This window comes from Piliocolobus tephrosceles, chromosome X (assembly GCF_002776525.5).
Source record: "Piliocolobus tephrosceles isolate RC106 chromosome X, ASM277652v3, whole genome shotgun sequence".
Classification (NCBI taxonomy): domain Eukaryota; kingdom Metazoa; phylum Chordata; class Mammalia; order Primates; family Cercopithecidae; genus Piliocolobus; species Piliocolobus tephrosceles.
In genome coordinates this window covers 13,193,383-13,208,054 of record NC_045455.1, presented here as the reverse complement: position 1 = coordinate 13,208,054, position 14,672 = coordinate 13,193,383, and the positions used below count along the sequence as shown (strand labels likewise).

The 14,672-nt window shown below is 42.1% G+C and overlaps 1 protein-coding gene across 2 annotated transcripts in view; it reads left to right on the top strand.

Moving 5' to 3' along the window:
* The window catches only part of PCCA (propionyl-CoA carboxylase subunit alpha), a 456,600-nt gene that overhangs the window by 371,058 nt on the left and 70,870 nt on the right, over positions 1 to 14,672 (top strand). For both annotated transcript variants that reach the window (XM_023218016.2, XM_023218015.2), the window contains exon 21: positions 488 to 541. In XM_023218016.2, coding sequence (XP_023073784.1) covers positions 488 to 541 — 54 coding nt within the window. The remainder of the gene's footprint in view (positions 1 to 487; positions 542 to 14,672) is intronic.

Sequence of the window (14,672 nt, the reverse complement as noted above, 5' to 3'; positions counted from 1 at the left end):
TACAATTCACCCATTTAAAGTTACAGTTCAGTGGTTTGTAGTCAATTCACAGGGTTGTTCCACCATGACCACAGTCAATTTTAGTCTGTGTCACCCTTGAGAAACCCCACATCAATTAGTAATCATCTCCATGTCCTCCCAGCCCTCCTTCTGGAGGCACCTACCAATCTACCTTCTATCTCCATGGATTTGACTATTCTGGAGGCGCCTACCAATCTACCTTCCATCTCCATGGATGTGACTATTCTGGACATCTCTTATTATGTGGAATCATATAATGCATGATCCTTTGTGACCGATTTCTAGTGTAGCATGTATCAGTACTTCATTCCTTTTTATGGCCAAATAACCTTCCACTGTATGACTATACTATATTTTGTTTACCCATCCATCAGTTGATGGACATTTGAGTTTTTTGGCTATCGTGAACATTATGTGCAAGCTGTGTGGATATGAGTTCATTCTGTGTCTCTTGTTTGTTTTTTAGTGTCTGTCTCGAGAAGCAGGTGGAAACATGAGCATTCAGTTTCTCGGTACAGTGGTAAGTATGAAATCATTATTCTCTCAATTTATAGAGAAAAAAGTGTTCAACTAGTTGTAGCTCATGTGTTTGAACTTGGTTTCATTACTGGTAGATATTTAAATTACCTCTAATTTTTTTGCCATTACAAATGATATTCTAGGGAACAACTTCATGTATTTCACTTTATTTTAATGTTTGGAATTATTACTATCTTTTTTGAGACAGAGTCTCACTGTGTTGCCCAGGCTGGAGTGTAGTGGCGCAATCTCAGCTCACTGCAACCTCCGTCTCCTGGGTTCAAGCGATTCTCATGCCTCAGCCACCCAAATAGCTGGGATTACAGGTGCCCGCCACCATGCTTGGCTGATTTTTGTATGTTTTTTTCTAAAGATGGGGTTTCACCATGTTGGCCAGGCTGGCCTCGAACTCTTGGCCTCAAGTGATCTGTCCACCTCTGCTTCCCAAAGTGCGGGATTACAGGTGTAAGCCACCGTGTCCAGCCTGGAGTTACTTTCAAATGTGGATAAGATATTTTTAAACATGTATGATGCATTTCCTCCCAAGTAGAAATCAAAGTCATAAATAGTTTTATGGCTTATTAAACGTTGCCAATTATTTTATGTCTCTTTCGAACACCACCCCATCATGTATTAGAACACAACTTCATGCTCTCACCTAGTGTGAGTTATGAGGCACTTGGTCAATGTAACCTAAATTTTAAGTATTGGAATTAAGTTTTGTGATTATTCTTGTTTTTCTGATTAGTAAGGTAATACATGCTTATTGTAAAAAATTTTAAATACAATTCAAATATATGTCATAAGATGTTGCATTAATCATGGTTTTCCAGAGAAATGGAATCAACAAGATGTGTGCATATGTGTAGAGAGAAAGAGAAAGATGGAGAGATCTAAGGAATTGGCTCAGGCAGTTGTGGAGGCTTGGCAAGACTAAACCCTGCAGGGTGGATCAGCAGGCTGGAGACCCAGGGGAGCCTTGCAGTTCAGGTCCAGAGACAGTCCACTGGCCGAAGCCCTCCTTGCTTGGGGAGGTCTGTCTTTCTCTTCAGGCCTTGAATGGGTTAGATGAGGCCCACCCCACTATGGGGGGTGATCTGCTAAACTCTCATCTACTGATTTCGGTCTTCATCTCGTCTAAAAGTATCTTCAATGATGTATCTCAGTGTTTGACCTAACATCTGGGTACCCTGGCCTTGTCAGGTTGACACATAAAATTAACCTTCAAAGAAGTATATATCCTATCCCCTAGGGGTTTTGAAGTTATTAGCAATAAATAATTGTTCCAGAAAATTATGCATCTTTTCATGCAATACTAGATCTTGGACACCTTTCTGTGTCAGTCCATAAGATCGACATCAGTCGTCTTAAGGACCACACAGAGCTGCATTATGTGGATGGAGAGGACTGCGCTTACTCCTCAGTGTTCGTGCCGGGAAGTCCACTCGTGCTGTCTCTGCTACTTAGCATCTCTACTGGGTTTCTAATCGGTGTCTCAAACTTCACATACCGAAAACTGAGCTCGAAAACTTTCTCTTTCAGTTTTTCCTCTCTCAGATAATGGCAACTTGAATTAATCCTTGATTGCTTTCTCTCCTCTTCCTCTCTCTCCTCTTGCTCGCTCTCCTCTCCCTCCCTCTCCATCTCTCCCTCTCTCTTAACATCTGCCCCTAGATGTCTGCCCAGGGGTTTCCTCACTTTCTTCTGGTCTTTACTGAGTAGCCTCCTTCTCAAGGAAGGCTTCCCTGGTCACTCCACTTACAATTTTGGTCACTCTTTCCAACATTTTATTTCCCACTTACCAATTTTTTTTTTTTTCATTAGCAGTTACCACTGCTTGACATACTGCATATTTTACTTTTTTGATGTATTTGTTGTCTGTCTTCCTCACCTGGAAGTAATAAGCTCCTTGAGTGCAGGATGATGTGTCTGTCCTGTTCAGCGTGCTCTGCCCAGTGCCCTGAACAAGGCCTGGCTTGGAGGAGGTATTCAGTCAGGGTTGGGCAAATGAATGACTGAAATTGGCCAGCTAGGACCTAAGTGTTAGACTTGAAAAGAAAACTAAAGAAAGGAAATACAGGCCTGGCTCGGTGGCTCATGCCTATAAACTCAGCACTTTGGGAGGCTGAGGTGGGAGGATCAAATACATCAAAAAAGTAAAATATGCAGTATGTCAAGCAGTGGTAACTGCTAATGAAAAAAAGTAAATAAAGTAGGCAAGCAGGGGAATAAAATTTTGGAAAGAGTGACCAAAATTGTAAGTGGTGTCACCAAGGAAGCCTTCGTTGAGAAGGAGGCTACTAGCCTGAAGAGTTTTTAAAAATATAACCATTAGTTTGGAAGGTCTCTGTGTTACTCCCATTCTGTCACTCATTCTCTCCTTGCACAAGGAACTAACATCTTCCTGACTTGTATTTATCATTCTTTGCTTTTTTTTTTATAATTTCCCCACTTTTATATCCCTAAGTGATACACAGTTTTGTGTTACATGTTATTAAACTTGATATACATAGAATTATATTCTGGAATCATCTGTGACTTAGTTATTTTGCTCTGTGTTTGTGCGACTCACGTATGTTACGTGGAGGTGTAATTCATTTGTGCTCAGCAATGTAGGATGCTGTGGTGTGGTGTTGATAAACTAGGCTGCTGCTGATGGATAAGTGGGTAGTTTCCAGTGTTTTGTGCTGTAATTCTCACTGCTACCCAAAGCATTTTGGTACATGAGTGTACATGTACTGATGGCACACATGCAATTGTTTTTCTTTTCTTTTTTTTTTTTTTTTTTTGAGACAAAGTATCCCTCTGTCACCCAGGCTGGTGTGCAGTGGTGCGATCTTGGCTCGCTCCGACCTCCACCTCCTGAATTCAAGCAATTCTTCTGTCTCAGCCTCCCAAGTAGCTGGGACTACAGGTGCACACCACCACACTTGGCTACTTTTTCTGTTTTTAGTAGAGATGGGGTTTCACCATATTGGCCAGGCTGGCCTCGAACTCCTGACCTCAAATGATCCACCCACCTCAGCCTCCCAAAGTGCTGGGATTACAGGTGTGAGCCACCATGCCCGGCCATATGCAATAGTTTCTTTAGGGTTTTGTGCATTGAGTATGCAGTGAATGAGTTCACTTTGTTCCCCATCTTCACTAGGATCTTCTTAATTTTTGCCAGTGCAAATAGTGCCTTCATTGTTTTAATTTGCTTTATCCTGATTATTAATGAAGTAGAACATCTTTTCTTATTTATTGACTATTTCTGTTTATCAACCATTTGGTTTCCACCTCTGAGAAGTACTTCCTATAGCTTTTTGCGTATTTCTCTGTGACGTGGGACGCAAAAATACATTAATTTAGTATGTGAATGATACAAATTAAGTATATGTCATTTGGCTTTTTAATAAGGCAAGAAGGGTTAGGTGTGGATTTTTATAACTCATTCTTGTAGGGTCCAGCCCTACAGCGCTTAGCGGGTGTTCTCCCCATGTATGGAGACCAGCAGTTGTCATAAATAAAGACACAAGACAAAGAGATAAAGAGAAAGCAGCTGGGCCTGGGGGACCACTACCATCAAGATGCGGAGACCAGTAGTGGCCCCGAACGGCTGGGCGCGCTGATATTTATTGCATACAGGACAAGGGGGGCAGGGTAAGGAGGGTGAATCTTGCAAGTGATTGACAAGGTCAAACAAATCACGTGATCATAGAACGGGGGGGCCCTTCCCCTTAGGTAGCCGAAGCAGAGAGAGAAGGCAGCATACAGCAGCGTTTTCTTCTATGCACTTGTAAGAAAGATCAAAGACTTTAAGACTTTCACTGTTTCTTCTACCGCTATCTACTACAAACTTCAAAGAGGAACCAGGAACACAGGAGGAACACGAAAGTGGACAAGGAGCGTGACCTTTGAAGCACAGCACCACAGGGAGGGGTTTAGGCCTCCGGATGACTGCGGGCCGGCCTGGATCATGTCCAGCCTCCCACAGGAAGCTGGTGGAGAGAGTGTTCCCTGACTCCTCCAAGGATAGGAGACTCCCTTTCATGGTCTGCTAAGTAACGGGTGTTTTCCCAGACACTGGCGTTACCGCTTGACCAAGGAGCCCTCAAGCGGCCCTTATGTGGGCGTGACAGAGGGCTCACCTCTTGCCTTCTAGATCACTTCTCACAGTGTCCCTTCAGCACCTGACCCTATGCCCGCCGGTTATTCCTAGGTTATGTTAGTAATGTAACAAAGAGTAATATTAAAAGCTAATGATTCATAATGTTTATGATGATTGATAATGTCCATGATCATCTCTATATCTAATTTGTATTATGACTATTCTTATTTTAACTCTTTTCTTTATTATACTGAAACAGTTTGTGCCTTCAGTCTCTTGCCTCGGCACCTGGGTAATGCTTCGCCCACACGTTCTAACCATGAGCTATGAATGGAAGTGACTGTCAACCACTGTGAAGGTTCTGAGATTTATGCTACTTGCTGGCTGACAAAGCAGCCTGCGACATTTCATGGATGCTGATAGAAAACATGAGACTCCAGGATGAAGGACAGTTGATGACAGCAGCAGCAGTGGTCAGGGTTCCATTATCTTTGTACCATTGCCCTGAACCCAGATTCCCCCAGGGCAATGCAAAGAGAGATGATACCTGCACACATAATGGGTGCATTATAGGAGAGGAGCTCTGAGTTGAGAGAACCTGAGTCTTTTTATAATGTGCAGTAATCGCACTTACCCTTTGATTTGGAGGGAGACACTCTACCAAGGCCGTATACTGTAAAAACATCTTTGAAAAGATAGTTCACAGCAAAGAACCATCAGTGTCTTGCTCACAAGAAGTGGAAAAATGCAAGAGACTTGGGGGTGAATTGTCTCCTGGTAATGATGTGTGTCACTTCTGGTGAGAGATAACTAAGAGCAAGTGTGAGCCCTCTAGTCCCTGCCATGCCCCCCTTGGAGGTCGTGTGTGACGCTGATGCTCCTGTCAGCACGAGTTCCTGCTGAAGAGTGGCAGTGCGCACTGCCACCTGCAAGCTGTAGTAGACTGAGGTCTCAGTGTTGACTTACTGCTGATGCGTAGCCCAGCTTATCCTAATACATAGTCCGGGAACATGAAGGACCACCTTCTGTGCATAGAACCCCATGTCCACTTACATAAATTTCAGATTTTATATAGATTTAGTAGGTTTTTTCTGTCTACTTTCAGTTCTTTCGCTCATAAACTTTCAGTCCAAGCATGCGGTCTTTTTCCTTGTATGCTGTTTGAACTTGATTTAAAAATTGTGGCCAAGCATGGTGACTCATGCCTGTAATCCCAGCTACTCAGGAGGATTACTTGAGCCCAGGAGTTCAAGCCCAGCGTGGGCAACAGTGAGACCCCATCTCTACACACAGACACACAAAAAATAGCGGAGTGTGGTGACGTCCACCTATAGACCTAGGTGCTCAGAAGGCTAAGGAGTAAAGATGGCTTGAACCTGAGAGTTCAAGGCTATAGTGAGGCACGATTACCCCACTTCACTCCAGCCTGGGCAACAGAGTGAGACCCCATCTCAAAAAAAAAATTTAAAAAGCCAAGATTTAAAAATTACAAATAAAATTGTTAGTCAGTTTTTTGTTTAATGAAGGGAAAGTTTTCCAAATTAATAGAATTGGACATTCAGATAAAATTTGTGCCTTTATGACCCAGCAAAGCACATTTGGCCTGGGTGTACACGCGTGCACTCAGGACGCCACATTTTCACCTTTGGTATCTATCCATTTCATTACTCTGCTACTCCCAAACTGTAATACAGAGAAATTCCATGTTTCCTAGGGCTGGTGCAGTGAATTAGCACAAACTGGGTGGCTTAAAATAACAGAAATGTATTCCCTCTCAGTTCTGGGAGCCAGGAATCTAAAATCAAGGTGTGGGCAGGGTCCGTTCTGTGCCTCTCACCTGGCTTCTAGTAGTTGCTGGCAATCCTCACCTTCCTTGGCTTGTAGCTGTGTAATTCCAGGCTTTTCTTCCGCTGTCATGTGGCCGCCTTCCCTCTGACTGTGTGGGTTCATTCACATACATCCAGCACCACCAGTCATCAGATTTAGGGCTCACCCTAATCCAGTGAAACCTCATTTAACTCATTACATCCGCAAAGACCCTGTTTCCAAATAAGGTCACATTCTGAGGTTCTGGGTAGACCATGAATTTTGGGATGACACTGTTCAAGTCAGTATGCTATATAGATCTGAAAGCATACTTGACACATATGTAAAGCTAAAAAGTGACTGAGGTGACTTACCTAAATATATATTTTACAAGGCCGGGCGCAGTGGCTCAAGCCTGTAATCCCAGCACTTTGGGAGGCCGAGACGGGCGGATCATGAGGTCAGGAGATCGAGACCATCCTGGCTAACACGGTGAAACCCCATCTCTACTAAAAAAAATACAAAAAACTAGCCGGGCGAGGTGGCGGGCGCCTGTAGTCCCAGCTACTCGGGAGGCTGAGGCAGGCGAATGGCGTAAACCCGGGAGGCGGAGCTTGCAGTGAGCTGAGATCCGGCCACTGCACTCCACCCTGGGCGACAGAGCGAGACTCCCTCTCAAAAAAAAAAAATATATATATATATATATATATATATATATATATATTACGAACAGAGCATTACTTCTTAGGTCTCACTTGAGTACTACCATTTATTTCCCTAGTGTTTTCATACCGATTATCATCACCTGTATGACTGCAGTTTGTGCCCCATACTCAAAAATGCAGAAACACTGAAGATGGGTATGCCTAGTTTTCAGAAGACAAAAGTGAGCATAGAAAGGTTAAATAAGTATCCTATGGTAATAATTGGTAGAACCAAGATGCAAAACCAGCCCTCGCTGACTTAAAAGTCAGGCTGTTAACCATCAGAGTACCTTAAGAACAAATTGCTTGACTGCGGAATCCAGGGAGCTCTCTGCAGTAACTGCTAAGTACAACTGCTCAGGCTGCCATAATGAAACACCACTGACCTGGTGGCTTAAACAACAGATGTTTATTTCTCACGGTTCTAGAGCCTGGGAAGTCTAAGTAAGGTGCCAACAGATTCAGTTCCTGGTGAGGGCCCTCTTCCTAGGCTGCAGGCAGATGCCTCTTCTCGCTTAGCAGAGAGAGAGTGCAAACTCTGATCTCCCTTCCTGTTAAGGGCACTAATCCCATCATGGGGCCCCACCCTCATGACCTCCTATAATGAACTCTGAAAGGCTCCATCTCCAAATACTGTCACATTGAGGGTTAGGCATTCAGCATATGAATTTGGACATTCAGTCCCTAACATACACTTAGTTGGTAAGCTGCAGATTCCAGAATTTTTCCAGGATATCTATGCCCATTTCAAATTGCAGATTGTCTGGGTTTTGTTTTGTTTGCATGTTTTTGGTGAAGCTGTGAGTCTGTGTACATCAGATAGTATAAACTCACAAAGAAATCGAAAAGAGCTGTTGTTTTACTTAACTAGAATTCCTTACTTGAACTGTGCTTCACAACAAGAATAAATATTTTGTTGTTACTTTAAGAATGCAGAAGTTACCATTTTATTGCAAATGTTTATTATAATTTACGTTTTAAAGTACTATCATAAGGCAAACATATCTCAGTGAGACTGACTTTTCTTCCCTTATGAAAACAATGTTTGTATGAAAGGGAAAATAAGCTTAGACTCCATTGAACAGCTTCTTCGTGGCTGCGGTATTGGCATTCACCCAAGGACTCTTGAGAAACAATCAAATTTTCTATATCTTTGAAGCTTAGCCAGAGATCTAATGAAACCAAATGATGCTAAAGTTCTTAAAGCTAATTTAAATCTCAAATTGTACATTTTAAATTACGTTTTTATTGATAATAAATATACTTTATTTCATATTACTCTTGAAGGCTTGTGTGATAATATTAGTAGAGTAAACATGTTTTACAAAGATTTACCATTAAGAATGCTATTAATATGACCCTTGATACACCAGCACAATTAGATTTCAAAGTAAGCACTTATGAAGTAACAGCGATTAATGACAACCATGGAAAACAATTTTGAACTCCATCAGTTTAACTCAGGAGGGTAAACTTAATATGATAATTCATCTAGTTGAATTGTATCAGCTTAGCAGGAAGGTATGTAAATATGTGACCCTTACCTAGCTTCTAAATGAATGCTGCTGATAGATTTATCAGTTCCATTAAAGAACTTTGGGGAACTTTGGAATTTCAGCAATTGTTCCCTTGGAGGCTGAAAACCCAACCTGATCTCATACTGGGACCATTCTGGTCTGCATATTTCCATAATTTGCCTTTGCTACTAATATGACAGCAAGACACAAATAACTGTTTCTAATAATATCAGATGGAGTTGTGGAGGACAGCATTTTAATGTAGTGAAAGACCTCCCCGTGGGGTTGTTATTGCTACTATAGAACAGCAGCTACACAGTTGCGACTGTAGGCTCTTAATTGATTCGTTTAATTAGCAACAGCTGAAGCTTAGGCTGTATCTTGTCATCTGATATCATAGGACTCGAAATTTGCATCATTCATACTTATAGATATGTAAACATCATCAAAAAGGTCTGCTTCTGAAAATTCACTTACGGATATCAAATTTTAGTAGAGCAGACTCTCATTTGTTTGAAATTTAAATAACTAGAAAATGAAAAGAATTAAGTTTGCTATTGTTTTTCTTTATTCTCTTGAGAAATAAGTGATGTCATGCCTTTTTGGTTGTGTATCATCTCCTAAACATAAACTTCCAGAGAACTTCTTCAGTCTTCTGTGTCTCATAATTCCAGAAGCAGCCCCTCAACTGACATGTCTGACTTAAGTTGATCTCTTCTCTCTGTCCCATCCGTGTTTCTGTGTCAGTGGGGTTTCAGGAATGACATGATGGCTTACTGGGGTTTCTTGCACACACGTGCTGTAACTTTCCACCTGTCCCTGCCTGCCTTTGCAGCTGATCCAAGTCCTGCTAGGGTAGACTCTGTGCTTGTGCTCTGCTTTGGTGGGTCATCTGGTTGAGTTACCCCTTGGATCTTACCTGCCTAACCCAAGCTGCATTGGTCACCACTTTCTCTGGATGGGGAAAAGAGAAGGAGATAGAAAGTATCCGGCATAGAAACCAGAGCCTTTATAGACTGTTTACCCTCAACTCCACAGGGCTTCCTCCCTGCTAAGTCACACTCTTTGTATTCCTGACCCTTTTCTAGTCCAACAATAGGAAGCAGGTGGTGGTCACAGAGCAGACACTTTGTGGAGGGGTGATGAAGTTTTCTGATGTTCCGATATATTTTACAGTGCTAAGAAAATCGATAGCGTTCCTTTCTGCATTTGCCCCTAAATATACAAATGTCAGGCAAAATGTGGGTAGAATAAGATTTTATGAAATGGAATATAAATGTAATCTTAATCTTGAACATGGTTTTTGTGGTAATGTGTGTTCCGTATGCCATGTAACCAATCTAAGAATGAACTTTTGGAATATAACTCAGTTTTTATTCTTTTGAAATTGCCATGCTCTATATAATATAAAAGTTTGGTTATTAGTATTGCAGTGTCATGCATTCCGAACAAAAATTTAAAAGAAATCATTGCCTGCCTGCTATACTATCTGCTAGGAAGTGGGTTAGATGAGCATGACTTGGTCCCTACCCTTAAGTAGCACACTGGCTGGTGAAGACAGACAAACTAATACCATGCAAACATGGTAAGTGCTGAGATGGGTACTGCATAGGCTCATATAGTAGCAGAGAGAACTGGAGATCTGTTAGCTTTATTATTTGTTTCTTTTATTGATAAACAACAGTACAGTCCATAGGTCATAGGTCTCTGGTTAAGAGTTTGCATTTCATTTGTCAGGTACACCTCAGTAAACACAGGGAAGAGAAGAATTGTATTTCGTATCTTATTAGACATTACTTTTTGAAAATGAGCATAAGACCTAGCAGTCAGTGGTAGTCACGGGAGTCCGCAGTCATCTTACATTGATGACAGACACTGAATTCTGGCAATTCAAAGGAAACAAATATCCCTACAGTCATGGAGCCCATTGTCACCTAGGGATAGAGAAATGTAAATGACTGATTACAGGGATAAGAATGCTAACAGAGGTGTGTATGAAGTAGAGGGATTCTGGGGCTGAGGTGAAGAAAGTAGAGAAATTGTGAACAGTTTTCCAGTGTTTATAGCTCGTGCTATGACTTCGAGGATGAATTGAGTTTGCAAGCAGGAGAAGGCATTTCAGATAGAGGGGAACAGTAGGCCTAGAGATGCCAGGTTGTAGAAACTGTACTCTGTACTGATGAGGGAGAAGGAGGATGGAATGACATTAATAAAGGCACAGAGGTATGAGGATGTCCCAAGTGTTAAAGGAAGAGCAGATTGGCTTATGAGGGTGATGGGCAGGGCAACAAAGATCCCTTTGGAAGATGAAATTACCCTGTTGGGGGCAAGATGACACAAGACCATTCCAAGGAGGTTGGATGATATTCCCTAGACCCTGAGGTTCACTGAAGGAGTTGAAAGAAGAATCATAATCTCATCAGAGGTGGTTGGTTTTATTGGTGTGGGTTTTGTGTGTGTGTGTGTGTGTGTGTGTGTGACAACTTATGGGAATAGGAAAAGAAAGAAGAGGGTACATTTGAGAGCCATTTTAGAGTCCGGTGTACAGTTCTATGTACTGGGCATAATTGAAGATGATTCTGAGATTTCTAGAGTATGATAACTGACGCAGTTGACTGAGGGAGGAAACAAAGGAAGAAGAGAAGAATTGTATCAGAGAAAAGATGGACTCAATTAAAAAGGTGGATTTAACGAATTTAAGTTTGAAATGCCAAGAGACGTCTATAATGTAAGGGAAATTTCTGGTCTGGAGAGCAAGAAGAAGATTAAGAGTGAGCACGTAAATTGATGCCCCAGCAGAGGTGAGGCCCTAAGCCATGCAGTAGATGAACCTGGCCAAGGGGACAATGGCAAAGCAGAGGCCAGGCCTGGAATGGAGCTCCAGGAAATGCCCACAGCTAAGGTGGAGGCCTGTCCTCTCTAATGGAGTCACTTACAAAATGATGACATGTTTATTACTGAAATCATTTGTATGTACTATTAGAAGCCAGTTTAGTGTAACCTCAATTATGATTTCACCATATTCTAGGGCATCACTAAATTATTTCAAAGTATCTGAGGATCTGTTGCCACCTGCCAAAGATCCTCAAAGTAAAATTAATATTTATAAATAATGCCTTATGTGTGTATGATGCTTTAGGGCTTTAGAGTGCTTCTACATATGTCGGCTCACTTGATTCCATTCAATTGCTAAGATGAATAAGCCATAGCACACCTTAGAGTGAGCTGTAAAAATCAAACATGCAATACTCCTTGCAGTGTTTTCTATTTAAAATATTTGAGATTACAAGTTATATGTTCACAGGAAATTACCATGAACCACTACCGGGTTGCTAGTGAACACTGGAGCGGGCGGGGGTGGGGAGGAATAAGCAGAGTTTGTCTTCCTGCATTTGAATCTCAGATCACCCATCTCTTAGCTTTGTGAATTTGAGCAGGTTACCTAACCTCTCTGGTCCTCAATTTTCTCAGCAGCAGAATAGACATTATCTGCTTTTATGGAGACGGCAAGGGCTGAAAAAGAAAATGTTCGTAAGATGCCTGAAATAGCAGGCACTTGTCAAAGAATAACTCGGTTTCTGTTGTAGCTCACTCTCCCTTTGCTTCATTTTCCCTTTCATTTGCCCGCCTTTGTCTTGCTTGGAGACATGCTAGCATCTGAAGTGACAGTCTCCACCGACTCTACAGTTTGGTGCTCGGCCTACAGAAAAATCCAGAATGAAAAAATTGTTCCCTTTTACTTGAAAAACCAAATTTGTGTTAATCCCCGGTTATGACCCCTTAACATAGTTAATGTTTTGTTAGTGAATCCGGAATAGAAAGCACATATTTAAATGTGTACCTTGGGGTGGCAGGGTGCTTAAAAACATCTGTTTCCTTGAAGAATCTTGCGAATCACCAATACCAAACTTGACCAGGGAGGAATTTGGTGCCTTGTGTTTAAACAGTGCTGCTTAAAATACATTTCAGATGGAAAGAATGGCAAAACCATTCTCATATAGGACATTTTATGACAGTGCCTATGAGATATTCTTTCTTCTACTGGCCTCACTTTTAAAGGGCTATCATTTTAGGTAGGCCGTTTTGGGGCACTGTCATATGTTACTATGGACTGTTGATCTCTTTTACCTATGAATTATTTGTCACTACTTTTTTTTTTTTTTTTTTTTTTGAGACGGAGTCTCTCTCTGTCGCCCGGGCTGGAGTGCAGTGGCTGGATCTCAGCTCACTGCAAGCTCCGCCTCCCGGGTTTACGCCATTCTCCTTCCTCAGCCTCCCGAGTAGCTGGGACTACAGGCGCCCACCACCTCGCCCGGCTAGTTTTTTGTATTTTTTAGTAGAGACGAGGTTTCACTGTGTTAGCCAGGATGGTCTCGATCTCCTGACCTGGTGATCTGCCCGTCTCGGCCTCCCGAAGTACTGGGATTACAGGCTTGAGCCACTGCGCCCAGCCTATTTGTCACTCTTAATAGTGGGAAGGAAGTGGGAGTGGCAGCTCTTTTCTTATAGAATCAAAGTGTAAGTCAGTGTTTTTGTCAAGTTTTATCATGCTTGAGAATCACCAGGAAATCCTGGTGAAAATGCAGATTCCCAGATTTATTCCCAGAAAAGCTGACCCCCATGTCTGATGTCGAAATCAGCTTAAAATGCACCAGGACTAGAATTTGGAATATATTTTGAACATTAATGTAGGATTACTATCTAGTTTGGAAAGTCAATACCAAAAGACACATGATATTCCTGGCCTCATGAGGCAAGCTTAGGAGCAGTGTTCTGGATCCTTTTCAGAATGAGAAGATGGGGCAAACATTTGATTATTTGTGCTAATTAACATGTACTTTCATAATACATACTTTTTTAAAATCGGGGAGTGACATGATAGGACCTAAAGTATAATTAGGTCCATAGTGTCATCAACTGTATCTTTTAAGTTTACTTATCACCTGTATAATTCTTTAGATTCAGTCTGAGTTATTTCAAGTCTCATATACAGTGATAATTTTTATTTTTGCCCTAGAGCAGGGCAATATTATCTGTTTGGGCAGTATTAACATTTTGGACAAGTCTCTGTTGTGGGAGACTGCCCTATGCATCATAGGATCCTTAGCAGCATCCTTGGCGTCCACCAGCTAGATGTCACAACATGTCTCCAGCTATAACAACCAAAATTGTCTCTAAACATTGCCAGATGGCTGCAGAGAGCTTGGTTGGGGAGAGAACACATGTGAAACTTACTGGCTGGAAGCTTACAAAGTACACATGTCATGACCTACTTGAATATCTTGTGCCAAGAAAATACACTTTACCTGGCCTTGGGCGCGGTGGCTCACGGTGGCTCACGCCTGTAACCCCAGCACTTTGGGAGGCCGAGGCGGACGGATCACAAGGTCAGGAGATCGAGACCATCCTGGCTAACACGGTGAAACCCCGTCTCTACTAAAAATACAAAAAACTAGCTGGGCGAGGTGGCGGGCACCAGTAGTCCGAGCTACTTGGGAGGCTGAGGCAGGCGAATGGCATAAACCCGGGAGGCGGAGCTGGCAGTGAACCGAGATGGCGCCACTGCACTCTAGCCTGGGTGACAGCGAGGCTCCGTCTCAGAAATAAATAAATAAATAAATAAACTTCACCTGGCCTGATGCTGGATTTGCTTTAGGACTCTGTTTAACAATTAGCTGTTTGGAAGTGTATAAGGGGTACTTTTTCTTATTCTTCCTCATATTGGATCATGAACCAGGTCTACCATGCATAGCCATTGATGGAATTTAGGGCAAAGTCTAGTTTGTGTGATTGCATTGTGTTCATTGGGGTCCTTTTTGCCATTTGAGTAGATGTACTGTTCCTGCTTACCAAAGACACGTTTTGGGTATACAGTGAGTGTGCAGCTCAATACCTTGTTCTAGAAGCTGCTACTCTTCATTTGGTCTTCAGTTTTGTAAAAGCCCCGTAATCCTCCTGGTGAGACATGAGTGTGTTAAGCATCACCTCACAGTGACATCTGTGAAGTTCTTCTGT